Source organism: Rhinatrema bivittatum, chromosome 5, assembly GCF_901001135.1.
Source record: "Rhinatrema bivittatum chromosome 5, aRhiBiv1.1, whole genome shotgun sequence".
NCBI classification, from domain to species: Eukaryota; Metazoa; Chordata; class Amphibia; order Gymnophiona; family Rhinatrematidae; genus Rhinatrema; species Rhinatrema bivittatum.
In genome coordinates this window covers 267,401,408-267,428,263 of record NC_042619.1, presented here as the reverse complement: position 1 = coordinate 267,428,263, position 26,856 = coordinate 267,401,408, and the positions used below count along the sequence as shown (strand labels likewise).

The window sequence follows — 26,856 nt, the reverse complement described above, 5'->3', positions numbered from 1 at the left end:
CTCCGACGGAGCACACTTTACTGGATCGACCTGAAAGAAAGTTTACTGAAAAAAACACAAACCATGGGCTGATGAGGGACAGCCAAATGCCCTGTGTTGCGCCCGGTCACAGACGGCTGCAACCTTTGCTGATCACCTCATTTTGCTCAGTAGCTCCGATCCTGGCTAAGATGGCTGACTCTGCCTCTGTACGCTGACCTCCATGGCGCTCCCGTGACAGCGAGGGCGATCCCGGTCCGCCATCTTGACACTTGAGTGACCTAGGGCACGCGCACGCCCGCCCCCTTCTTATGCACGTCATGGCGGGAACCTTGGGGGCGTCCCCCTCAGCATGACGTCACTGCCTATGTGTATTTAAACATACCAGACTTTCCTACCTACGAGTTAGCAAGGATTCCATCTTGCTTATTCCTTTACTCTGAGACGCTTCGCATTGCTGTTCCTGCGTTCCAGGCTGAGTGACTCAGGTACCCTCTCCTCGGGGGCCTTGCTGCACTCAGGGCTATCTGCTCCTCGGAGAGCCTCTTCTGCCTGTCTCACTTTCTTCAGTTAAGTGAGTTTCTCCTGCATCGGATCTCCACTGCTGCCTCAGATTAGAACCCTGCCTCATAACGTTCAGAAAAAAAAACTCAAGACGTGGCTCTTTCTCCAAGCCTTCGATGATCCTCCAGACAATCACTAGTCGCCATTATTCTCACCTGGACGTTTGGTCTTCTATCCTCTCGAACGATGGACTCTGGCACTTCCAAGTTAAAGCACCTTAAGCCATAACCCATATTATTTATTGTTTTATGTCATAATTACCTCCTGCCTTACCTTTCTTCCAGCTATTTAAGCTTCCAAGTTTTTTACTCCTTGTTAAATGTAACTTTGCCTTATTCACCTCTATTGTTAATTACTTTTACTTATTGCTTCAGTTATACCCTTGTTCTATGTAAACCGATCCGATATCGTTATTACTATGAAGGTCGGTATAAAAAAGTGTTAAATAAATAAATAAAATAAATAAATGAATTCTCTACTGCATAATGAGTACAAGACCTATTCTACATTACTATATCTGTCTTGCTGTGTGGATCCTCTGGTTACCCAGCTATGCGGATCACTACCAGATCCACGTTGTCTTGTGTCAGTTGCCAACACCGACCTCTGGCCTACCCCGCGCTGTGGACCACTACCGGAGCTACAACGCACAAGGTTCACCAGAAGCAAGTACTCTCCGGGTTACCCCGCTCTGCGGACCACTACCGGATTTATGCTGTCTTGTACCAGCTACTCTCATCTGCCTCCAGCCTACTCCGCGCTGCAGACCACTACCGGAGCTACCATGCACAAGGTCTATCAAGAAGCAAGGATTCCCTGGGTTACCCCGCTCTGTGGACCACTACCGGAGAATCCATTCCAGATCTTCTAGTTCCAGGACGGAGTTTACAAACCTGCTCCTCGGGTTTTCCTTTGCTGTATAATAAATATTCTCTGACTCCTGTGTCCATCACTGCTGAGACCCCGCCTGTCATGGAGTCCCCACAGGGCTCCTCCCTGTGGGTGGAGTCAGCTCTCTCCACATCCCAAGGGCCCACAAACCAAGTTAAAACATAACACCCTGCCACATGAGCTAAAAAAGAAAGACTAAGGAGATGTGGGGGCGGAAGGCCAATGCACAGGAACTTCCATGCATACTCAGAAAGGTCTTTTCTTTCCGAGGCGGAGAGCTCTCTTCCAAGCTGGTGCCATCGGATGATATCACCCACACTTGTTTCAAATACTGTCTTGTTTTCCATGGAGAAACTGTTCACTCTGAGGTGAGGGGCGTTACTAGTGGTATGCCACTTGGATCAGTCCTCTAATCGGTTCTAGTCAACATTTTTGGGAGTGAAATTTCAGAAAGATAATCATGAAAGATCTGTCTTTTCATGGATAATATATCACAAAAAGTATATCCTGTTTCCTAATACCATTGAATCACAAAACCTAAGAAAACACCACTTAGTTTATTTCACACTTTGCGAGTGAAAAAAAAGATTTTGTTAAGAACTTCATGACCAACAGATAAAAGATAATTATTTCCATATTATTGTAAATTAATGGAGATTTAAATGTTTTAGGAGATATGCCCTGAGGAAATCTTATTGACGCGAAACAAATAGGATCCTGTTTTGTTGGATTTTTATAACAATTGTAGTGTGTATGATATGAGTGGTGTGAATGATGTGGGTTTAATATTATATAGATGAAGTGTGTAGGTATTTTAAGTGGGGTAAAGTGGTTATTGAACAACAATATGTTGTTTGTAAAAAGAATTTTTGTTTTCATGGATTATACCAAAATTTGCAATAGATAACCATGAAGGTGTGAAAAATATGAAGAGCGATGTAGTGAAGCTCAAAGAATTATCTAGAGTCTGGTAACCAAGATTTAATGCTAAAAAACACGCAGGGTAATATATTTCGGCTGAAAAACCCAAGGGAGCAGTAAAGTATACGGGGTGAAATTCTTCTAAGCATGAAACAGGTATGGGATCAGGGGTAACATATCTGATGAGTTTAAGATGGCAAAACACATAGATAAGGCAATGGCAAAAGCTAGAAAGATGCTTATGTGCATAGGGAGAGAAACAGCAGAAAAAAACAAGTGATATTGCCCCTGTATAAGCCCTCGTTAAGACCTCATTTGGAATACTGTGGACAGTTCTGGAGACCACATCTTGAAAAGAATATAAACTGGTTGGAGTCAGTCTAGAGGGGAGCTTCTAAAATGGTCTTCATTCTAAAGCAAATGGAGACAGACTTAAAGATCTAAACATGTATACCCAACAGGAAAGGTGGACACATTTAAAATCTTTTCATGTACAGGATGCGGGCCTCTTTCAACAGAAAGGAGGCTCTAGTATTAGGGGTGTAGGGATGAGGGTGAAAGAAGTAAATATTTCTTTACAGAGAGGGTAGTGGATTTATTTTATTTATTTATTTAACAGCTTTTAATATACCGGTGTTCGTGCGAGCACATCACGCCGGTTTACAATAAACTTGCGAAAGGAGGAAATTACAAAAAACAGGGAGTGGGAGATGGAGCAGGTTTGAGAAAAAGGGGGGGGGGGAGAGGGGGGAAAGTAAAGGAGGAAGAAGATAGCAGCTGAGAAATTAAAAGGAACATAACATTATTTACATGAGAGGCAATAAATGAGGGATAAACATTGTCACAAAGTTACAGCGGATAATGAAGGAAATATGGATTGTATGGAGTATATATATGGAGGCTTATTTACGGTAGTTATGGCAAGTTATGAGGAACATATATATATGCTTATTTACAGCAGTTATGGCAAGTTATGAGGAACATATATATATGCTTATTTACAGCAGTTATGGCAGGAGAAGAAAGACAATTAATTTTAACTTTTAACATGCAGATTGTACAGGTTGTAAGGTAGATGGGGTGCGGTAAAGTGTAAGGTGGGGGGGTATAGGGTGGGTGGGTGGTGGGCGGTACTGTGACTAGGGGGGTTGGCTACGAGGGGTTGGGTTCGGGGTAGGCCTGTCTGAAGAGCCAGGTCTTAATGCCTTTTTTGAAGTTGGGTAGTGAGGGTTCAAGACGGAGGTGTGTGGGGAGGGAGTTCCAGAGGGCGGGGCCTGCAATGGTGAAGGCTCTTTCTCTGGTGGTGGCGAGGCGGGCTGTTTTGAGGGGGGGGGTGTGGAGGGTGCCTGTAGATGTGGATCTTGTCTGGCGGGTTGAGAGGTGGAAGTGGGGCATTTCCTTAAGCCAGGGGGAGTTGTTTTTGTAGAGAGTGTTGTGTAGAATAGTTAGGGTCTTATATTGGGCGCGGAATTGGATGGGCAGCCAGTGCAGGTCAACTAGGATAGGTGTAATATGCTCTCTTCTTCGTGTGTTTGTAAGGATTCGTGCCATGGCGTTCTGAAGAGTTTGAAGTGGTTTGATGGTGGAGTATGGAAGGCCTAGTAGAAGGGCATTGCAGTAGTCCACTTTGGAGAAAATAGTGGACTGTAGGACTAATCTGAAATCTTGAGTATGGAGTAAAGGCTTGAGCTTTTTAAGGATCTGGAGTTTGTAGAAGCCTGCTTTAAGAAGGGACTTGATGTGTGGCTTGAAGTTCAGGTGTTGGTCGAGTGTGACTCCCAAGTCTCTTACGGAGAGGGGTAGTGTGGGAGAGATGAGGGGGGGGCGGTGGCGTGGTGGAGGAGTCGTGTTCAGGTTGCTTGGATATAAAGAGGAGCTCGGTTTTGGTTGTATTGAGAGCAAGGTGAAGGTCGGTTAGTAGGGAGTTGATGCTGACTAGACAAGATTCCCAGAAAAGGATGGTTTCATTGAGTGTTTTCTGAATGGGTATGAGTACTTGTACATCATCAGCATATAGGAAGAAGTCCAGGCCTAGGTTTGATAGTAAGTTGCAGAGGGGGAGGAGGTATATATTGAAGAGGGTGGAGGATAGGGAAGATCCCTGTGGGACGCCTTGTCTGAGGGGAATGTGACAGGATTCATGGTTATCGAGTTTTATAAGGTATTCTCTGTTCGTAAGGTAAGAGGTGAGCCAGTCTAGTGCTGTGTCGGTAATGCCTATCTCTGTCAAGCGTGTGATAAGGATTTGATGATTGACAGTGTCAAAGGCTGCTGATATATCTAGTAGGGCCAGTAAGAAAGATTTTCCTTGGTCTAGTCCAATGAGTATGGTGTCGGTAATGGCTAAGAGGAGATTCTCGGTATTTCGGCCTTTCCGAAATCCGAATTGTGAGGGGTGCAGGAGGCTGTGGTCCTCGAGGTAGTCGGTGAGCTGGGAATTGACTACTTTCTCGAGGACTTTCGCAAGGAAGGGAAGGTTGGAGATGGGCCGATAGTTTGCTGGGTCAGAAGGGTCAAGGGAGGGTTTTTTAAGGAGGGGTTTCACAACGGCAAGTTTGAGGGGATCTGGGACTTTGCCGAAAGTGAGGGAGCAGTTGATGATGTTAGCTAGGGGTTTGGCGATAGTGGTGGGAATGGATAGGAGGGTTTTGGAGGGGATTGCGTCAGAGAAATGCGTGGCCGGTTTCATTTTTTTGAGGATGGACTCAATTTCTAGGGTAGAGGTGGGGGTCGAAAGATCTGATGCAGGTGCTAGTGTGCTTTGGGGAGGGGGAGGTGGTCGTGGGGTTGTGGGGGAAGCGTAGGAGGAAATTTTGAGCTGGAAGTGTTTGGCCAGATCCTCGCATCTTTCCTTGGAATTTTCTTCAATGGTAACAGGGTGTGGGGTCTTGGTGAGTTCAGTGACGTAGGAAAAGAGGGCGTTGGCATTGAATTGTAGGTCGTGGATTTTTGATGCGTGAAAGTCCCTTTTGGCAATGATGGTGGCTTGCCGGTAGTTGTGCAGTGATTGTTTATATATTGCTTTGTGTTGGGGGGAGGGATGGCGGCGCCAGGTACGTTCTTTTGATCTGAGGTCCTGTTTCAGGATTTGGAGTTCGTTGGAGTACCATGGTTTTTTTTTGTTTTGTAAGGGGGGGATTTCTTTATGTATCACGGGGCAAAGTTTGTTGGCTATTGATTTGGTAATATGATTCCAGGAGTGGAGGGCTGCGTCTGGATTTGAGAGGTCCAGGTTCTCTACAGCTTTGTCGAGTGCTGTAGTTATGCTTTCTGATGAGCAGGGTTTGTGGAAGGATATAGTTTTTTTTTGGGTTGAAGATATCTTGGTGGGGGAGGTGAGATGGATTTGGGTATTGATGATAAAGTGGTCGGACCAGGGTATGGGGGTTGTTGAGGGGGTGTAGGGTGCAGATAGATGGGAGTTGATAAATAGGAGGTCAAGGGTGTGCCCTGCCTTATGGGTGGGGGAAGTGATGAGCTGTTTGAAACCTAGGGCTTCGAGAGTGGTTAGGTGGGTTTCGCAGGCCGGGGTACGAGGAGTCGAGTCCACATGGAGATTAAAGTCTCCGAGGATCACTGTGGGGGAGTCTGTTTTGAGGTTGTCTACAATAAATTCAGTGAGGGGTCGTGTTCGAGAAGGTTGGGAGGGGCGTAAATGAGGCATATTTGAAGGGTGGGTGATTTGAAGAAACCGATTTCTAGCTTTGGGGGGGGGGCAGACGGGTTGGATTCTGAGGTTCAGGTGCTTTTTTGCGGCCAGGAGTAAACCACCACCTCTCTTTTTTGGTCTCGGGATGGAGAAGATGTCGTATAGTTTTTCGGGGAGCTGATTGAGATAGACATGGTCTGATTCTTTGAGCCATGATTCAGTGATAGCAAAAAGATCAGGGTTATCATCATGGATGATGGGGGCTTTTTTGAGGATGGATTGTGCATTGAGGAGGGTTAGGGTGAGAGTGGCTAGTCCGAGGAATTGAGTGAGGGGTGAGGTCAAGATGGGAACTAGTGAGCTCCGAGGGATAGCAGTTTGAAGAGGGGGTGCGCATGGTTTGCGCAGGTGAGGGAGAAATAGGGTGGGGATAGACTGGATGCACATGTCTGGTGTGATGAGGCAGGGAGGGTGGGGTGGGCCTCTTGTCGAAAGAGTCTCTGAGGTGTAGGGAAATTGGGCTGGTCTGAGCTTAGCGAGGGTGAGTAGACATCGAGGCAGTGATAGAGCATGGAGAATCAAGCACAATACAATACAGAATCAAGCACAAGACAGTACAGGGTAATTCAAAGATAACAGAACAGGTAGTCCGAGTCTACGTCCGGAGTCTACGTGCAGCGTTGTGTGTCCTGTGGTGGCTGTCCGTTGTGAATGTGAAATTGCTGAGGGGGTAATCAGTGCCGTTTTATTCACTGTGCTAATCTGGTGGCTGGGCGTCTGCGTGTGGTTCTGAGTCCGGTTGTGGGCTTCCAGTGGGGTGGATGCAGAGGAGAGGAGGAGATGTTTAAGATCCTGGACTGTGGTTCTGCTCTGCGGGTCTGCATGAAGGGGCGCACAAAGGGGCGGGCCCCTTTGTTGCGCTCCTTCGGCGCGCGACGCCGGGTAGTGCAGGGCCTTTTAACTCCTGCAGGTCCCGGCTCGATGACGTCACCCCTGCGCCCGGCGGGGCGGTCCTCGGTGCGGCGGGTCTGGTGGGGGTGGGGGCTCGTGGCCCGGCAGGCGGAGGAGGCAGGATCGAGGCGGCAGGCCGGATCGAGGAGGAGGCAGGCCGGATCGTGGCGTGCGTTTACGGCCTCGAGGTAAGTCAGGCTGGGGTCGGAGAAAGCTGGTGGCCGGCGTGGGAGCCCGATTGGGGAAGGCGGAACAAAGAGGCCTTACCCCGACGGGCTTTCAGCGCCGGCTGCGCAGGCCCAGTTCACCGCCGATCCCATGAAGAAGAGGAAAACGCCGGGGAGTGCAGGGCCTTTTAACTCCTGCAGGTCCCGGCTCGATGACGTCACCCCTGCGCCCGGCGGGGTGGTCCTCGGTGCGGCGGGTCTGGTGGGGGTGGGGGCTCGCGGCCCGGCAGGCGGAGGAGGCAGGATCGAGGAGGCAGGCCGGATCGAGGAGGCGGCAGGCCGGATCGTGGCGTGCGTTTACGGCCTCGAGGTAAGTCAGGCCGGGGTCGGAGAAAGCTGGTGGCCGGCGTGGGAGCCCGATTGGGGAAGGTGGAACAAAGAGGCCTTACCCCGACGGGCTTTCAGCGCCGGCTGCGCAGGCCCAGTTCACCGCCGATCCCGTGAAGAAGAGGATGCATGCAACAGCCTCCCCATGGAAGTGGTGGACTCAAGGACAATATATGAATTAAAGTAAGCATGAGCTAAACAGAGGATCTCTGCGGGAGTAGTAGGGATTATAAAGCTGAATAAATTGCTGTGGATAGGTAGACTAGACCAGTGGTTCTCAACCTTTTTTCTGTCGGGACACACCTGACAGATGGTTCTCACATGCATGACACACTGACCCATGATCTTCACAGGGCTAGATGTAAAAGTACAGTTTGCATCCACGGGAACCCCCCCTGACCCACAATAATGGATGTAAAGCAGAATTATGACATTCCCCATACAACTCACCCTACAAAAAAAGATATTCTGGTCCTGGTGTCATCTCAGTAACAGCAACTCAAACTCCTACTTCCAGGCTCAATAGCCCTACCTATGAAAAGGCAGCAGTTTACCACCAATGCATGTCCTCTTGAGAAAACACAACAAATAAGACTGATACAAACGCTTACATGCTAGTAAAATATCTCATCTCGGTAATAGACACAGAACCGACCTAACATAATCCCAGGATCTGTAGTAATGCACATAAACTAATCCGCACACAGTTACACCTGTATTATGGAATACACTCAAACAGAAGCAACCCTATCTATGAAAAGGCAACACTACAAATATTGAATCAGGCCCTAAAAACCAATACACCTCTTATTAGGAAAACAGAACTAGCAAGCAGCTATAGATCCCCACACAGAAATAACTGTAAAACTATATTAATAAGCAGAATAAATGTTTCAATACAGCTATGAACAGAACAGCATCCAACAATTAAAAACTCATAAAAACTATTAAACATTCTCCAAACACCAATACAATATTTCAAAAAAAGCAGACATCACATAATATTAAATAATTAAAATGGCAGTCAATCAAGAAAAATAAACTTAAAAAGCCACCTTTACTTACCCCCTCCAGCAGCTCTCCTACTCCTTCCATGCAGGCCGTGGCACACACCAGAAGCAGCAGTAGAAGCTAAGCTCTATATTCATGGTCCTCTTCCTTAGTGCCCATGTCTCTCAAACACACACACACACCATACCAGTCATGCTCCCACGACCAGTTTCTGTCTCTCACACACCAATCATCTCCTAAAAAGTCTTTGACACACACACACACACACACCAGTCACTGTTCTGAACAGTTTCTCTCATGCCATACACACACACAGGCTTCCCACTCCCGTGTTCTATTTACATATATGGGCTTCTCACTCTCATAATCACTTTCCCTGTCTCACACACACACCCCCACCCACCAGTCTCTCACTCCCATGCTTGTTCTCTCCACATGCACAGGCTTCCCATTCCCATAATCACTTTCGTTCTCTCTCTCACACACACACACACACACACTAGTCACCTGACCTCTCTCATGCATACACACACAGGCTTCCCACTCCCATGTTCTCTTTCAGATATACAGGCTTCTCCCTCCCATGCTGTGTCTCACACACACCCAGGTTTCTCACTCCCATGCTCACTCTTCACATGCATAGGCTTCTCATTCCCATAATCACTTTCTCTCTGTTACACACACACCAGTCTCTCTCTCATTTCTATGCTCGCTCTACACCACTCAGGCTTCTCATTCCCTGAATCACATTCTCTCTCTCTCACATTCACACACACCAGTCTCTTTCTCTCACACACACGGTCACCTTATCAACCAGTCTCTCTCTCTCTCATGCATGCACACACACACACAGGCTTCCCACTCTCATGCTCTCTCACATAATCAGGCTTCTCACTCCCATGCTTTCTTTTAACCCCCCCCCCCCCCCGAACACCAGGCTTCTTATGCCCATGCTTTCTCACATACCCAGATTTCTCACTTCCATGCTTTTTCTCTCTCACACACACACATCAGTCACCTCCCTGACTAATGTCTCACACTCTCACATACACATCAGTCATCTCCCTGAGAAGTCACTTTCATTGTCTCTCACATATACACACACATCAGCTCTCTGACCAGTTTCTCTCAATCACACACAGGCTGGCTGGCTGCTTCTCTCTCTCTTTCTCTCACTCCCCAGCACTCTCTCCCCCCCCCCCCAGCACAAATGGTAGCTGCAGCAGCCTCCTCCTCCAGTTCCTGCAGGCCAAGAAAGAAGAATCCCATCGGCCGTGGGAGGCTCATGCTGCTGTCTCCTTTCCAGATTATCGGCTGCTTCAATTGCTCGGGGGCCGATGCTGCTGCCGCCGCTATTTTTCCATGCGGCGCGGCTCTTTCTCCTTCCCGCACACCGCGTATTACTTCCTGTTCCGGGTCACGGGGGGGGGGGGGGGGGGGCACGGGAAGAAGAAAAGGCCGTCGTAGGTGCCACTGCTTCTTCTACCACCGCTGCCGTTCCCACTGGGCTTCAACGTACTGATAGCCCGGTGCAACGGCAGCAGGGAAGGAAGAGCAGCGGGAGAGACCGGGAGCACGCGACACACCTGCTGGTGCTTGGCGTCACACTGGTGTGTCACGACACACCGGTTGAGAAGCCTGGACTAGACTAAATGGTTGTTCTACTCATGTTTTTATATTTCTAAATGAGCTGCCTCTACGCGCTCCAGGAGTTGTTGAACCCTGTGTAATATATAGCATGTGCCATCTAACCTATACAAATTGAGGACTGGATGGCTAAGGCAGTAGCAGAGAAATGTCTCAAGAGTGATTCAGTGCTTGTGAATATTAAAGTACCATGTTACCTTCCACTGAAATCAATGCCACATGGGTTACCACAGACACCAGATCACAAAGTTAAGGGGCCCAAAGCAACTCTTCTCAGTCCTTTGACAGAAGAGGAAAGGCATGGCTATATTCTTGCTCCTCTAGGTAACTCCAAGAAGGAACACTTCCTAAGAGAGAACATAAGAACATAAGAAATTGCCATGCTGGGTCAGACCAAGGGTCCATCAAGCCCAGCATCCTGTTTCCAACAGAGGCTAAACCAGGCCACAAGAACCTGGCAATTACCCAAACACTAAGAAGATCCCATGATACTGATGCAATTAATAGCAGTGGCTATTCCTTAAGTAAACTTGATTAACAGCCGTTAATGGACTTCTCCTCCAAGAACTTATCCAAACCTTTTTTGAACCCAGCTACACTAACTGCACTAACCACATCCTTTGGCAACAAATTCCAGAGCTTTATTGTACGTAGAGTGAAAAATAATTTTCTCCGATTAGTCTTAAATGTGCTACTTGCTAACTTCACGGAATGCCCCCTAATCTTCTATTATTTGAAAGTGTAAATAACCGATTCACATCTACTCGTTCAAGACCTCTCATGATCTTAAAAACCTCTATCATATCCCCCCCTCAGCCGTCTCTTCTCCAGGCTGAACAGCCCTAACCTCTTCAGCCTTTCCTCATAGGGGAGCTATTCCATCCCCTTTATCATTTTGGTTGCCCTTCTCTATACCTTCTCCATTGCAACTATATCTTTTTTGAGATGTGACGACCAGAACTGTACACAAAATTCAATGTGGGGTCTCACCATGGAGCGATATAGAGGCATTATGACATTTTCCGTTTTATTAACCATTCCCTTCCTAATAATTCCTAACATTCTGTTTGCTTTTTTGACTGCTGCAGCACACTGAGCCGACGATTTTAAATTATTAATCACTATGATGCCTAGATCTTTTTCCAGGGCAGTAGCTCTTAAAATGGAACCTAACATCGTGTAACTACAGCAAAGGTTATTTTTCCCTATAGGCAACACATTGCACTTGTCCACATTAAATTTCATCTGCCATTTGGATGCCCACTCTTCCATTCTTGCAGGGTCCTCCTGTAATGTATCATAGGCCGCTTGTGATTTAACTATATATCTATTTATATTTTTATAACCTGTTTTTGTTAATGCATTTAACTGTTTTAATGTATTGGTTCCCAGTTGTTATCATACTGTTTTATGTACAACGCAATTGCGTATTTTTTCGTTCTCTGTACACCGACGTGATATCTCTGATGAGCGGCAGTATATAAAAACCAATAAATAAATAAATAAATAAACTACTCTGAATAATTTTGTATCATCCGCAAATTTGATAACCTCACTCGTCGTATTCCTTTCCAGATCATTTATATATATATATATATATATATATATATATATATATATATATATATATATATATTGATTGAAAAGCACCGGTCCAAGTACAGATCCCTGAGGCACTCCACTGTTTACCCATTTCCACTGAGAAAATTGACTATTTAATCCTACTCTGTTTCCTGTCTTTTAACCAGTTTGTAATCCACGAAAGGACATTACCTCGTATCTCATGACTTTTTAGTTTTCTAAGAAGCCTCTCATGAGGGACTTTGACAAACGCCTTCTGAAAATCCAAATACACTACATCTACTGGTTCACCTTTATCCACATGTTTATTAACCCCTTCAAAAAAATGAAGAAGATTTGTTAGGCAAGACTTCCCTTGGGTAAATCCATGTTGACTGTGTTCCATTAAATCATTTCTTTCTATATGCTCTATGATTTTGATCTTGAGAATAGTTTCCACTATTTTCCCCGGCACTGAAGTCAGGCTCACTTGTCTATAGTTACCCGGATCACCCCTGGAGCCTTTTTTAAATATTGGGGTTACATTGGTCACCTTCCAGTCTTCAGGTACAATGGATGATTTTAATGATAGGTTACAAATTTTAACTAATAGATCAGAAATTTCATTTTTGAGTTCCTTCAGTACCCTAGGATGCATACTATCCGGTCCAGGTGATTTGCTGCTCTTTAGTTTGTCAATCTGGTCTACTACATCTTCCAGGTTCACAGTGATTTCGTTCAGTTCGTCTGAGTCATCACCCCTGAAAACCATCTCCGGAACTGGTATCTCCCCAACATCCTCATTAGTAAACACGGAAGCAAAGAATTCATTTAGTCTTTCTGCAATGGCCTTATCTTCTCTAAGAGCCCCTTTAACCCCTCGGCCATCTAATGGTCCAACCGACTCCCTCACAGGTTTCTTGCTTCGGATATGTTTTAAAAAGTTTTTATTATGAGTTTTTGCCTTTATGGCCAACTTCATTTCAAATTCTCTCTTCCCTGTCTTATCAGTGTTTTACACTTAACTTGACAATGCTTATGTTTTATCCTATTATCTTCAGATGGATCCTTCTTCCAATTTTTGAAGGATTTTTTTTGTCTAAAATAGCCTCTTTCACCTCACCTTTTAACCATGTCTGTAATCGTTTTGCCTTCCTTCCACCTTTCTTAATGTGTGGAATACATATGGACTGCCCCTCTAGGATTGTATTTTTAAACAATGTCCAAGCCTGTTGAACACTTAAGCTTTGCAGCTGCACCTTTCAGTTTTTTTCTATTTTCCTCATTTTATCAAAGTTTCCCTTTTGAAAGTTTAGTGTTAGAGCTGCAGATTTACTTATTGTCCCCCTTCCAGTTATTAGTTTAAATTTGATCATGTTATGATCACTGTTGCCAAGTGGCTCCACCACCGTTACCTCTCTCACCAAATCCTGTGTTCCACTAAGAATTAAATCTAAAATACCTCACTCTCTTGTTGGTTCCTGAACCAATTGCTACATGAAGCAGTCAGTTATTACATCTAGCAGCTTTATGTCTCTAGCAAGTCCTAATGTTACATTTACCCAGTCAATATTGGGGTAATTGAAATCTCCCATTAATTTTTGCACTGCCAAATTGGTTAGCTTCCCTGATTTCTCTTAGTATTTCATCATCTGTCTGACCATTTTGTCCAGGTGGACGTTAGTCACTATACTGTCACTATACTCTTACCCAACACACATGGGATTTCTACCCGTATAGATTCTACTGAGCATTTAGTCTCTTGTATGATCTTTATCCTGTTGGACTCTATACCCTCCCGGACATAAACTGCCACACCCCCACCAAGTTGATCCTCTCTATCATTGTGATATAATTTGTACCCTGATATAGCACTGTCCCATTGGTTATCCTCCTTCCACCAAGTCTCTGTGATGTCAATTATGGCAATCTCATCATTTGCTGCTATACACTCTAACTCTCTCATCTTACTTAGACTTCTGGCATTGGCATACAGACATTTCAAAGTGTGTTTTTTGTTTGTATTAACAACCTGCTTTTCAGTTGTTAAGGGATAATTCGGAAATCATTAGCTTCGGTGATTTTTTACATATAGGCATGGACTACGTTTGCTTTTAATGGAACCTCTCTGTTGGGATGCCCTAACTCTCCTGTTTCATTAGTATCCTTCAAGGATACATTTCTCCGAACCATGCACTGCTGAGTGACTGTCGGCTTTCCCCCTTGTTCTAGTTTAAAAGCTGCTTTATCTCCTTTTTGAAAGTTAGTGCCAGCATTTGACTACTTTGGGAAGGCTTTTAATCCCCTTGAGGATGGGACTGCCATCCACAGCACTCTGACCTTAAGAGTCTGACACTCTGAATAAAGAAAATCACTTAGTAAAAGAAAAGAGCAAATTTCAGCTTTTGAAAAAGACCAACGGAGGAGACCACCTCCCCTTCTGAGGATATCTCTCCCCACCTCCAGCTTTCCAGGGGTTTCTGAGCTGTCTCTTCCATCCTTGCTGAACGAACCAGAGGGGAACCCAGAAAGGCAGACCCTCTCCCATGTCCAAGGGATACCAGAGAAGCAGACCCTTCACCATGTCCAAAAATCTCCCAACGGTGGGGGCAATAAGACGCAGATCAAGACAGAGAAATACCTTGGCCAAGTAATTTCATAAACCCTTTCTCTGCATGTGGAGAAGGCCTGGAGAATTAAATAAGTACATAAGATCTGCCATAGTGAATCAGACCACAAGTTCCATCAAGCCCAGTATCTTGTTTACTTACAGTGGCCAATCCAGTTCACAAGTAGTAGATTCAATGCTGCTTATCCCAGGGATAAGAAGTGGATTTCTGCAACTTCACCTTAATAACGGTTTAAGAACTTTTCCAAACCTTTTTCAAATACAGCTACACTAATAGCTTTCACCATATCCTCTGGCAATGAATTCCAGAGCTTAATTATGTATTGGGTAAAAAAATTATTTTCTCTTATTAGTTTTACATGCATCACCTAGTAACTTCATTGTGTGTCCCCATGTCTTTTGTACTCTTTGAAAGAGCAAACAACCAATTAATCACAAAGGCCAGAGAAAATATAACTCTGGGGAGAGGAGAAATACCATGAAAAAGGACCCCAGGGCTCCTACTTCTCCAAAGAAAGCATCAGAGTGCCTGGAAAGACCAGAACAGAACCGTGAGAAAACAACAAAAATGGTGGCTGTCCGACATCAACTGCCACAATAGCTAAAGCTTCTTCTTTCCCTTGCTTTAAAGCTTTCCTGTGTGCCTGGGAGAGCTGGGAACCTCCTGTACCAGCTCCTCTAAGTCTGTGCTCTGGCCGCATGGACAGAAAAAGCGCTGGCTGCCAATACCCACACAATGGTCCCCTTGCATCCCTTGTAGCTGGACCCATTTAAAGGGCCTCCCTAAATGATTCTCACCACCCTGGTACTGGCTCCCCTGCCAGTGAAGAAAGCCTCCAGATTGGCTGCTTGAGACGAAAAACAAACACAAAAAACACAAAGTAGCTTTATCCTACAGTTTAGCTCAGCTAACTTAAAACAATTCAAAGGTAAGAGGGGGAGGGGAAGCCTAGGCCCTAGAGCTTGCACCCCCCCTTGGCTCAACCAGGACTCAGCTGAAACCTCATAGCCAACTCACCCATTTTACTCTACCAAGGTTCTCTCCCCCAGGAAGCCCAGACCAGGGGACCCGTTCTACCAGGGAAACAAGTCAATGCTTACTGTCATGGGAGCCAAACAATGCTGTACCAGGGAAAAAAGCCTGGAGACCAAAACCTGGGAGCTAAAGAATTATGTTGCAGCATTCTAGCATGTTTACCATCTGCAGGAGACACAATACTAGCAAGGATGATGTAACTGAAAAATGTGTGGTTCTCGGTCTCCATATGCTGACAGGATAGCAAACATACACATATGGACTGGTCTAGTCGAATGATAAAGAATATAGAAAAATTCAGCCATATTACAAGGTACATAAATAATGGTTAATGGGAAATACCACATGTAAGAAGAACATGGCAAAAACTAAGCAATAGGCAAAACAGTTTTCTTGCTAAAATATCTTAAGAAACACATTGTACTTACTTCCTCAATAAGAACAGGCCAGATGCATCTTCACTGACTTGTTTGAAATACCTTCAGTAAAAGAAAACCAAAAAATATCTAATCATGAATGAGCCTCAAGCATTCATAGAATTTCATGTTAGTTCCAGTACAGTTGGCAGTGCAGAGTAGTATTTAAATCAACTACACTGGTACCACACGTGGGAGACCTTGAGAAAGAAACTAGTTCTGAGCTCTGGCACCATGAAACTTTACTGCAATTACCTAGGGATTTTTCTATTAATGTTGAGATTACTACCTGATAATCTCCTTTTCCTTAGTGTAGACAGATGGACTCAGAACGAATTGGATAGTATCCGCGTGCTAGCAGTTGGAGACGGATCTGACGTCAGCACAGGGGTGTATATATCCCCACAGGAAGCGTAGCAACTCAGTAATCTTCCTTGCAAAAGCTGTTATCGACATGTGTACTGACGCTCAGTGAAAAGTGAAACAGGATTCCCCTGACCGATTGATAGTAGCTGGAGACCGCCAGCATTCCCAACCGGAAGGCGTTGACACCTGGTAGAGTGTACGCTCTCATAGAAATAGATGACATGGCTTACCTTGCATCGGTGAAACCCATGTACACAGGCAGCTGGGCGGGATGCTGAGTCCATCTGTCTACAATAAGGAAAAGGAGATTATCAGGTAAGTAATCTCAACATTTCCTGGCGTGTAGCCAGATGGACTCAGAACGAATGGGATGTACAAAAGCTTTACTCCCAGCCTGGGCGGGAGGCTGCCTGAGGACCATTTATTATTTATTAAAGGCTTTTATATACAGACTTTCTTGATACAAATCAAATCAACTCGGTTTACAATGAACTAAGCAGAAAATATAATTAACCAATCAACAAGAGATAAAGGAGCATAAAAGTTACATTTTAACAAGGATGCCTTAACCTGGAGTAAGAAATAAAGATGGGGTGAACGAAAACATAAATAAATAAATACTATATACAAAAGAGGGGGGCAAGGAGCCAACCTCGTTAATAGATACTATGCATGAGAAATATGGAAAAATTTGTTTACATGAGTGGGTGATGGAACAATTCTTGATCAGGCAATGGGGTTTGTAGTGGGGAAGGCTTGGCTGAACAGCCATGTCTTTAGTTTCTTTTTAAAAGTTATTAGACAGGTCTCCAGTCTGAGGTCTGGAGGCATGGCATTCCAAATGGAAGGGCCTGCGGTAGAGAATGATCGGTCTCTGATATTTGAGTGGTGCACTAATTTGATTGGAGGAACGTGTAAGGATCCCTTGTAGGCATCCCTTAAAGGCCTGGCCGTGGAGTGCAGTCAGAGGATGAAGCAGATCAAGAGGGGTCTGATGGTGGATATTTTTATGAATGATTGTGAGAGATTTATGAAGGATCCGGAAGTTTACTGGGAGCCAGTGGAGATCTTTTAGAATGGGAGAGATATGCTCTCTCCGATTGGTATTTGTCAAAATTCTTGCCGCTGCATTTTGTAGCAACTGGAGAGGTTTGATAGTAGAGGCTGGAAGACCATGCAGAATGGAATTGCAATAGTCGATCTTTGAGAACAGAATAGCTTGGAGGACGGATCTGAAATCGTAATGGAATAGGAGCGGTTTGAGATTTTTGAGTACTTGTAGCTTGTAGAAGCACTCCTTAGTAGTGTGTTTTATAAAATGCTTTAGGTTCAGGTGACTGTCAATTAAGACTCCAAGATCTCTGGCATGTGATATATGTGGAATAGTTTGTGATTGGTGAAGGATGGGACTGCCTTCTGGAGTAATTAGCAAGAGTTCGGTTTTAGAAGTGTTGAGCACAAGGTTGAGGCTTGATAGGTAATGGTTAATAGTTTGTAGATGAGAGTTCCATAACCTGAGTGTTGAGTCCAGTGAATTGGATATGGGGATTAAAATTTGAACGTCATCTGCGTAAATATAAAATTTGAGTTTGAGGTTTGAGAGTAGGTGACAGAGGGGGAGTATGTAAATGTTAAACAGGGTGGGTGATAAGGAGGAGCCCTGGGGGACGCCCAAAGGAGCATTAGTATGAGGTGATTCCTTGTTTTTGATTTTTACCTTATAGCCTCTATTGCTAAGGAAGGATTCGAACCATCTGAGGGCTGAACCTGTAATTCCTATGTCTGAAAGCCGGTTTAGAAGGATATTGTGATTTACCGTATCAAAAGCCGCAGAGATGTCGAGGAGAGCTAAGAGAAACGACTGTCCTTTGTCAAAGCCAATATATAATTGATCAAGGAGTGAGGTGAGAAGGGTTTCGGTATTGTGTTCTTTTCGGAAACCATATTGAGACGTGTGTAGTATGTTGTGGTCTTCTAGGTAATTTGAAAGTTGCTTATTTACAATTTTCTCCATGATCTTAGCTACAAATGGGAGATTTGATATGGGGCGGTAATTGTTGAGGTCTTCCGGGTCCAGGTTTGATTTTTTGAGTATGGGTTTGAGCGTGGCCAATTTGAGAGCGTCCGGGAATGTTCCTTGTGAAAGGGAACAATTGATGATATCGGCCAGATATTTGGAAATGTATTCTGGTATGAGAATCAGTAACTTGGAAGGTATTTGGTCCAGGGGGTGGGTCGAAGGTTTCATTCTTTTTATCAGGGATTCTACCTCTAAAGTGTGGGTAGGATCAAAGGAATCCAATCTTATGTCTGTGTTTGGAAGGAGAACTGTGTCCAGAAGAAGAGGATTTGGGCTGGTAGGTAATTTTGCCAGGGTGTTGGAGATTTTGTTCTGAAAGAATAAGGCCAGGTCATTGGCCTTTGATTGGGCTGTATCGTCAGGGATTGTAGAAGGAACCGTTTTGGTAAGCTCCGAAACATATGAGAAGAGGGCCTTCGCATCATACAGCATATCATGGATACGGTGAGCATAGAAATCTCTTTTTGTTCTAAGTGTTGCTGATCTGTAATGATGGAGAGCTGTTTTGTATATGGAAAGAGAGAGGGGATTAGGATTCTTCCTCCATTCTTTTTCTTTCCGTCTTAGATTTTGCTTCTGAGTGCAGAGTTCATTTGAGAACCAAGGTTGCTTATTTTTTTGAGAAGGATTTATATTTTTTTTTGATAGTGGGCATAAATCGTTGGCTATCATTTCGGTAATGTTTTGCCATGAGGTGATAGCTGAATTGGGATTGGAAAGATCCAAGTTAAAAAGTTTTCTGATCAGGGATTTGCCGAGATCTTCTGAAGGACATGTTTTCCTGTAGTATAGAGTGGTAGGCTGATGAGGTGCGGACAATCCTGTCAATGACCTGAAGGTGGAGTTGATCATAAAGTGATCTGACCATGGAACTGGGAGGCATAAGGGAGGTGAGAGTGGAGTGAGATTGGAGTTTGTGAAGATAAGGTCAAGAGTGTGACCTGCTTTATGTGTTGGTTGGTTGATGTGCTGTTTGAAACCCATGTCCGAGAGGGCTGATAGGAAAGCTTCACAATTGGACGATCGAGGATTGGCATCAATGTGGAGGTTAAAATCTCCAATGATTATGGCTGGATTATGGCTGTAATACCGCCCTCGCAAAAGCTGAGTCCTCCCTGGCCTGGACATCCAGACGGTAGAATCTGGAGAAGGTATGGAGGGAGGACCACGTCGCCGCTTTACAGATTTCTGCAGGCGACAGCATCCTGGATTCAGCCCAAGATGCCGCTTGTGCTCTGGTAGAATGAGCCTTGACTTGTAGAGGCGGAGACTTCCCGGCTTCTACGTAAGCTGCTCTAATAACTTCTTTAATCCAGCGGGCGATGGTGGGCCGCGAGTCCGCTTCACCTTGTTTCCTCCCGCTGTGCAGGACGAATAGATGGTCCGTCTTTTGTAGTGCTTGTGTCACTTCCAGATATCTGGGCAGCAATCTGCCAATGTCGAGATGGCGTAATAAACGCCCTTCTTCAGACTTCTTCAAACCCGCCGTGGTAGGTAAGGATATGGTTTGGTTAAGATGAAACTGTGAAACCACTTTTGGTAGAAAGGAGAGAACCGTCCGAAGATGGATAGCCTCAGGAGTGATTCTGAGAAAGGGATCAAGGCAGGACAGCGCTTGCAGCTCTGAGACGCGGCGTGCCGAACAGACCGCCAAGAGGAACACCATCTTCAAGGTTAGAGAACGGAGAGACAGCCCCCGAAGGGGTCTGAAGGTGGATCCTGTGAGGAAATCCAAAACTAGATTGAGGTTCCATAAGGGCACAGGCCACTTTAGTGGCGGATGAATATGCTTGACTCCTTGCAGGAAGCGAGAGACATCTGGGTGCTTGGCGATGGTCTTGCCCTCCCTCCTGGGACCATAGCAAGACAGCGCCACCACCTGAACCTTGATGGAGCTGAGGGAGAGACCCTTCTGAAGTCCCTCCTGCAGGAAATCCATCACAATAGGGATTGTGGTCGCATGTGGACTGGTGCTGTGAGTGTCGCACCATGCTTCGAATACTCTCCAGATGCGAACGTAGGTGAGGGATGTGGAAAACTTGCGAGCTCGGAGGAGGGTATCAATCACGGGCTCCGAGTAACCTCTTTTCTTCAGTCTAGCCCTCTCAAGGGCCAGACCGTAAGAGAGAATTGAGCTGGATCCTCGTGGAGGACGGGACCTTGACGTAGGTGGTCGCGGAGAGGGGGCAGGGGAAGAGGCTCCCCTGCCAGTAGTCTTCTCATGTCTGCGTACCAGGGTCTTCTTGGCCAGTCTGGTGCCACTAGAAGAACTAGGCCCCGGTGTTTCTGAATCTTGTGGATGATGGCGCCCAGCAGAGGCCACGGAGGAAAGGCGTATAGCAGAGTCCCTGGAGGCCACGGCTGGACTAGGGCATCGATTCCGTGTGAGAACGGGTCGTGCTTGCGGCTGAAGTATCTGGGTACTTGAGCATTGGACATGTCCGCCAGTAAATCCATGTCCGGAATTCCCCAGTGATCCACAATCATCTGGAAGGCTGTGGGTGACAGCTGCCACTCTCCCGGATGTAGGCTTTCTCTGCTGAGGAAGTCTGCTGTAGTATTGTCCTTCCCGGCAATGTGGACGGCGGAGATGTCCTGAAGATTCGCCTCTGCCCAAGTCATCAGTGGGGCGATCTCCAGAGATACTTGTCTGCTTCTGGTTCCGCCCTGACGGTTGATGTATGCCACTGTGGTGGCGTTGTCGGACATCACTCTGACTGCTCTGTTCTTCAGACTGTGAGCAAATCGAAGGCATGCCAATCGGACTGCCCGGGCCTCCAGACGGTTGATGTTCCACGCTGACTCTTCTCTGTTCCACCGTCCTTGTGCGGTGAGTTCTTCGCAGTGTGCTCCCCGGCCGCTCAGGCTGGCATCTGTGGTGAGCAAGGTCCATGTGGGTGAGGACATCTTCGACCCCCTGCTCAGGTGGTTGGACCGCAACCACCACTGCAACTGGGTCCGTACTCTGGCTGGCAGAGGAAGGTGCGTGGAATAGTTCCGTAGACAGGGGCTCCAGCGAGAGAGCAGAGAGTGTTGTAGAGGCCTCATATGGGCCCTCGCCCAAGGCACCACTTCCAGGGTGGATGCCATGAGACCAAGAACCTGCAGATAATCCCAGGCTATGGGTCGACTGGCTCCCATCAAATACTGGATACGCTGCTGAAGTTTCAACTTTCTCTTGGTAGTGAGACTGACTGTGTCTGCCCGGGTGTCGAACTGTACTCCCAGGTATTCCAGGGACTGGGAAGGCTGTAGGCAGCTCTTGCTGGGGTTGATTACCCAGCCCAAGCTTTCCAGAAGGGCGATTACCCTGTCGGTCATCCGAAGGCTCTCCTCTCGAGATTTCGCCCTGATCAGCCAGTCGTCTAGGTATGGATGGACCAGAATTCCTTCCCTCCTGAGTCCTGCTGCTACCACTACGACCACCTTGGTGAATGTCCGTGGTGACGTGGCCAACCCAAAGGGCAGAGCCCGAAACTGGAAGCGGCGGCCTAGAACCTTGAAGCGTAGGTAGCGCTGATGATCCGGATGGATCGGGATATGCAGGTATGCCTCTGACAGGTCTAATGCTGTGAGGAATTCTCCGGGCTGTACTGCGGCCTTGACGGAGCGCAGAGTTTCCATGCGAAACCTCGGTACCCGTAAGTATCGATTGACTGACTTGAGGTCCAGGACAGGCCGAAAGGTACCCCCTTTCTTGGGTACCATGAAATAAATGGAATAGTGACCAGAATTCACTTCCCAGGCAGGTACTGGGATGATGGCTTTCAAGGACAGGAGCCTCGCCAAGGTAGCTTCCAATGCTGCCTTCTTGTGTATGGGACATGAAGATTCCACAAACTTGTCCGGAGGGAGACGATGAAAGTCCAGATAATATCCCTCCCGGATAACGGCGAGGACCCACTGGTCCGACGTGATCTCGACCCATCTGGGGTAGAAGAGGGTCAACCTGCCCCCTATGGCCCCGTCCCCCAGATGAATCGGCGAATTCTCATTGTGAGGCACGGCCGGGACCCGAGCCCGGACCAGCCTCCCTCTTGCGCTGCTTGGTCCGAAAGGACTGATTCCTGGCCTGAGGACGTGGTGCCTGGTAGCGACCCCTGTAAGGAACAAAGTGCTGGGAACTCCTGCCCCTGGAGGGCCTTGGAAAGGCACGCTGGCCCCTTCTGAACCGATCTTCCGGCAATCTGGGCACTGGAGAGGCACCCCATGTACTGGCCAGTTTATCAAGGTCGCTGCCAAATAGGAAGGAGCCCTTAAAGGGCAATCTGGTGAGGCGTGTCTTGGAAGGCGCATCGGCTGACCATCTCCGGATCCAGAGCTGCCTTCTGGCAGCTACGGAGGATGAGATCCCCTTAGCTGTTGTCCGGACCAGGTCAGATGCCGCATCCGTGAGGAACGAAAGAGCGGACTCCATGTCTGCCGCTGGAGCGTTGTTTCTAACCTGTGACAAACAGGCACGCGTCACCACTGTGCAGCAGGTCGCGATCCGCAAAGATAGAGCTGCCACCTCAAAGGTCTGTTTCAGAATGGCGTCCAGTCGCCGGTCATGAGGCTCCCTGAGGGCCGTCCCCCCTTCAACCGGAATGGTAGTGCGCTTGACCACAGCGCTAATCAAGGCGTCCACCTGAGGGCACGCCAGCAGGTCCTGGATAGCCGGTGCCAGAGGATACATGCTCTTCAGAGCCCGGCTCCCTTTGAAGGAAGCCGCTGTTGCCGCCCATTCTAAATCTATCAGTTGTTGTGCCGCTTGTAAGAATGGAAAATGGCGGGCTGTAGGACGAAGACCTTCCAACAGGGGGTTCTGCGCAGAGGGTACCGAAGCGCTGGGACCTGTAATATCCAATTCCGCCAGGCACTGAGACACCAGGTCGGAGAGATCCTCTTTAGGGAAGAACCGCCTCATGGTTCTATATGGCTCAATCCCAGGGGGAAGGTCCCCCTCGTCCGGGAGTTCGGACTCGTCCAGTGAGACCTCCTGGTCTGATTGATCCGGACTGTCCAGCGGCGGAAGGTCCCGCACACGATAAGGGCGTGAGGGTCCAGGAACAGGATCCGCAGGAGCCGCCACCACAGCAGCAGCCGCAGCAGCCGCCGCAGTCGCAGCCACCGCAGGAACCACCGGAACAGCAGGAACCGTAGGGCCTGGACGGGAAGCCGTTTGCATCTGGACGAAGGCATGAATCCCCTTAAAGAGATCCACCCAGGAAATTGAAGCAGCCTCTAATCGCCGGGGTACAAGATCCCCCGGGATTCCCGATTGGTCGAGGCTGCCCCCTAAATCCGGGGTAGCCCCCGGGGAACTGTCAACAAATCGCGGCTGAGACTGGTCCCGGCCCAAGGGTCCCACGGCCGCCTCGCATTGGGCACATAGGGAGTCTGGCTCTTCTCTGCGCGTGGTCCTAAGCTGGCATGCAGAGCAGAGGCTAAGGGCTTTAATGCCTGAGGCAGGCAGCCCCGCCGCTGAAGACGCTGCTGCGTTTTGATCCATTGAAAAATATGCGCGCAACAATAACTATATGCGGCAGCAATAGGCGCTTAATACAACAGGCGCACAATAAGAACAATATGCGGCAGCAATATGCGCTTAATACAACAGGCGCACAATAATAATGATATGCGGCAGCAATAGGCAATACAATAGGCGCATAAAAATAATAATATGCAGCAGCAATATGAGCAATATGTTCTTTAGCAATAGGCGGCCAAGAAAACAGCCCAATTATATGCAATATGCACTCAGCAATATGCAGTTAGCAATACACGCACTATGGCTGTCAATAGGCACTCAGCAATAAGCGGCTAGCAATATACGCTCAATAGTATTCAATAGGCTCTCAGCAATATGCGGTTAGCAACACACGCACTATGGCTGTCAATAGGCTCTTAGCAATAAGCGGGGAGCAATATACGCGCAATGACATTCAATAGGCTGTCAGCAATAAGCGGTCAGCAATATACACTCAATAGCATTCAATAGGCGCTCAGCAATATGCGGATAGTAATATACGCTCAATAGCATGCAATAGGCTGTCAGTAATAAGCGGTCAGCAACATACGCTCAATGGCATTCAGTAGGCTTTCAGCAAGAAGCAGTCAGCAATATACGCTCAATAGCATGCAATAGGCTGTTAGCAATAAGCGGTCAGCAACATACGCTCAATGGCATTCAGTAGGCTTTCAGCAACATGCGGTTAGCCATATACGCTCAATAGCATTCGATATGCTCTCAGCCACAGGCGGTGCTCACAACAATAAGGCAATATACGCACAAGGAGGAATAATCCTGCGCTGATTACCAGCGCCCTACCTGAACGAGGCCCACAAAATGGCGCCCTCCTTGGCGTGCCACGCCGCCGATCCTCTGTACCTTCGGAGACCCGGAACACGAGATGTACGCCTCACCTGAACCTCGGCGCTTCACGGCTGGAACCCAGGCGGTCTCCGGCTGCGGGGAGAGCGGGGAAACAACTCCACCACCGCGTTTGAGGATATGCACCCGCTGCCTCGTCCACGCCGGGACCGAGGCGCCTCGTAAGCCTCACCCGAACCTCGCCCGGGGGCTGTGTCCCTGCCGCGCTTCGGCCGGACCGAGGACTTTAACCTCCGGGGCGGGGGGATCACGGGAATCACCCCGGGCAGCTCAACTGGGGGAGTGACCTTCGGGTATCACCGCAGGAGCGTGGGGCTCGATATGTGTGCAGAAAGTAGAATCTAGAATGATAAGAAAAGAGAAAAAATTAAAGTAGTCTTGGAAAGCACGCTCAACTAGCGTGCAGGCACTCCAAACTGCTTTGGAGACGGAAATTACTGAGTTGCTACGCTTCCTGTGGGGATATATACACCCCTGTGCTGACGTCAGATCCGTCTCCAACTGCTAGCATGCGGATACTATCCCATTCGTTCTGAGTCCATCTGGCTACACGCCAGGAAATTTATATTTCTCCCTGCCCCAACATATCTAGTTTGGTCACTGCAGCGATGGCCCTGGGCCAGAGACACCTGGATGCATGTGGGCTCTCTACAGAATCTTGTAATCATACACTTTGAATCTGGCAAACATATATTTCCCTTAGCAATGATCAAGACCCTTTCCCTCCAGGGGCTGTGAATATCGCTTATGCAGCATCCTCAGCCAATCTGGGTATCAAAAGAGGTGCCTTCTGCATGCAGTGCACAGCAATTGCTACCTAAGCCACCAGGGCAGCCCCTCCTCCTATATTGCTTCCCAACTTCCTTTAATCCAGTCATTGTGGTGACAATCCTCATCTAGGGTTACCTTCAGCCTCCTGCAATCACAGACCCTAAATATAGCCACTAGATGTCATCATTGTAGAATGATCAATTACCTCTCTCCTAGGGCTATGAACACAGCTTCCATAGCAACCCATGCTGACTTGACAGCAAAGGATTTGAGCTAAAAATTAAACACAGGTCCCTCTGCATGGCAGTGCATCGTGCTGCCTCTGGGTAAGCCCATTATTCAATATTTCTTAATTAAAATACATGCACATTCTCCAATGATATACGCACAAAGGTGAAGGTGTGGCTTAGTGGCTAGATCAGCAGGCTGAGAATGAAGGAAACCAGGGTTCAATTCCCTTTGACTCCTTGTTAATTTGGCCAAGTTACTTTACCCTCTATTGCCTCAGGTACAATTAACATTGTGAGCCCTCTGGGGACAGGGAAATACCTACCATACTTGAATGTAACTCACCTTGAGCTATCAATGAAAAGGCATGAGCTAAATCTAAAAAACAAAACAAAAAACAAACAAGTGGAACAGACTTCAAAATAATAATAAATTTCTTATTTTACTCCTCCCTGTAAATGCTCAAGGTATGTAACAGCAATTTTAACATACATCAGTTTGACAATATTCAGTGAATTACCAGCTTTCCAGTTCTGTGAATGTGCAGAATACCAACATAGGCAGGAAATCCACTTCTGCTGCTCCACAAATGGAAGGGCCCTTCTGTATCAGGGATAGGAGAGGTACCTTCATTTCTCATCTGATTTTCCCAGTCTGAGCAGTGCTGGGAAGCATTCTCAGCCAAGGTTTGCACTAAAGGCACAGGGAAAGAAATGCCACTGGCTGAATCCTCATCACCAGCATTACAAGATTTCTAACAAAAAATAGATACATGAATATGGTTAGTTAACAGAAGCCTATTCCAACATTACCATGGTAGATTAAATACAGTACAACACACTTAGAAAGGGGAAAAAGAAGACATTTCATAAATTGGTATGGCTGTAATTAAACACATACACCAACTTAAAGACATAGAGGTCCATATTCACAGTCTGGATACCAAAGTCAGCTGGATAAATTTTAGGGAAGGTCTTTGGCCTGTCTAGACATAGCCGGCTAAGTTATCCAGCTAACTCTGAATATGGGATTTAGCCGGCTAAAAACTCCTTCCAGGTATGCCCCTGGAACACCCCTTAGCCTAAATTTTAGCCTATCTTATTAGCCAGCTAGAATTTAGCCAGATAAGTGCCCAAATATTTGTTTAGCCTGTTCTGAGTTAGCCGGCTAAATGCTTTTGAATATGGACCTCCAAGAGCCTAAATTTAGGTATTCAGCCCTAGTAAATTT

At 46.9% G+C, this 26,856-nt stretch overlaps 1 protein-coding gene across 11 annotated transcripts in view; it reads right to left on the bottom strand.

Annotated features, from left to right (window-relative positions):
* The window catches only part of FIGLA (folliculogenesis specific bHLH transcription factor), a 246,549-nt gene that overhangs the window by 62,503 nt on the left and 157,190 nt on the right, over window positions 1–26,856 (bottom strand). For 8 of the 11 annotated variants that reach the window (XM_029603979.1, XM_029603974.1, XM_029603975.1 and 5 more), the window contains 2 exons: window positions 26,147–26,380; window positions 15,821–15,871 (listed from right to left, as the gene is read on the bottom strand). In XM_029603979.1, coding sequence (XP_029459839.1) covers window positions 15,851–15,871; window positions 26,147–26,380 — 255 coding nt within the window. In that variant the 3' untranslated portion in view covers window positions 15,821–15,850. Of the gene's footprint in view, window positions 1–15,820; window positions 15,872–25,971; window positions 26,005–26,146; window positions 26,381–26,856 lie in introns of all 11 variants that reach the window. The other 3 variants (XM_029603973.1, XM_029603971.1, XM_029603972.1) reach the window with 1 other exon arrangement.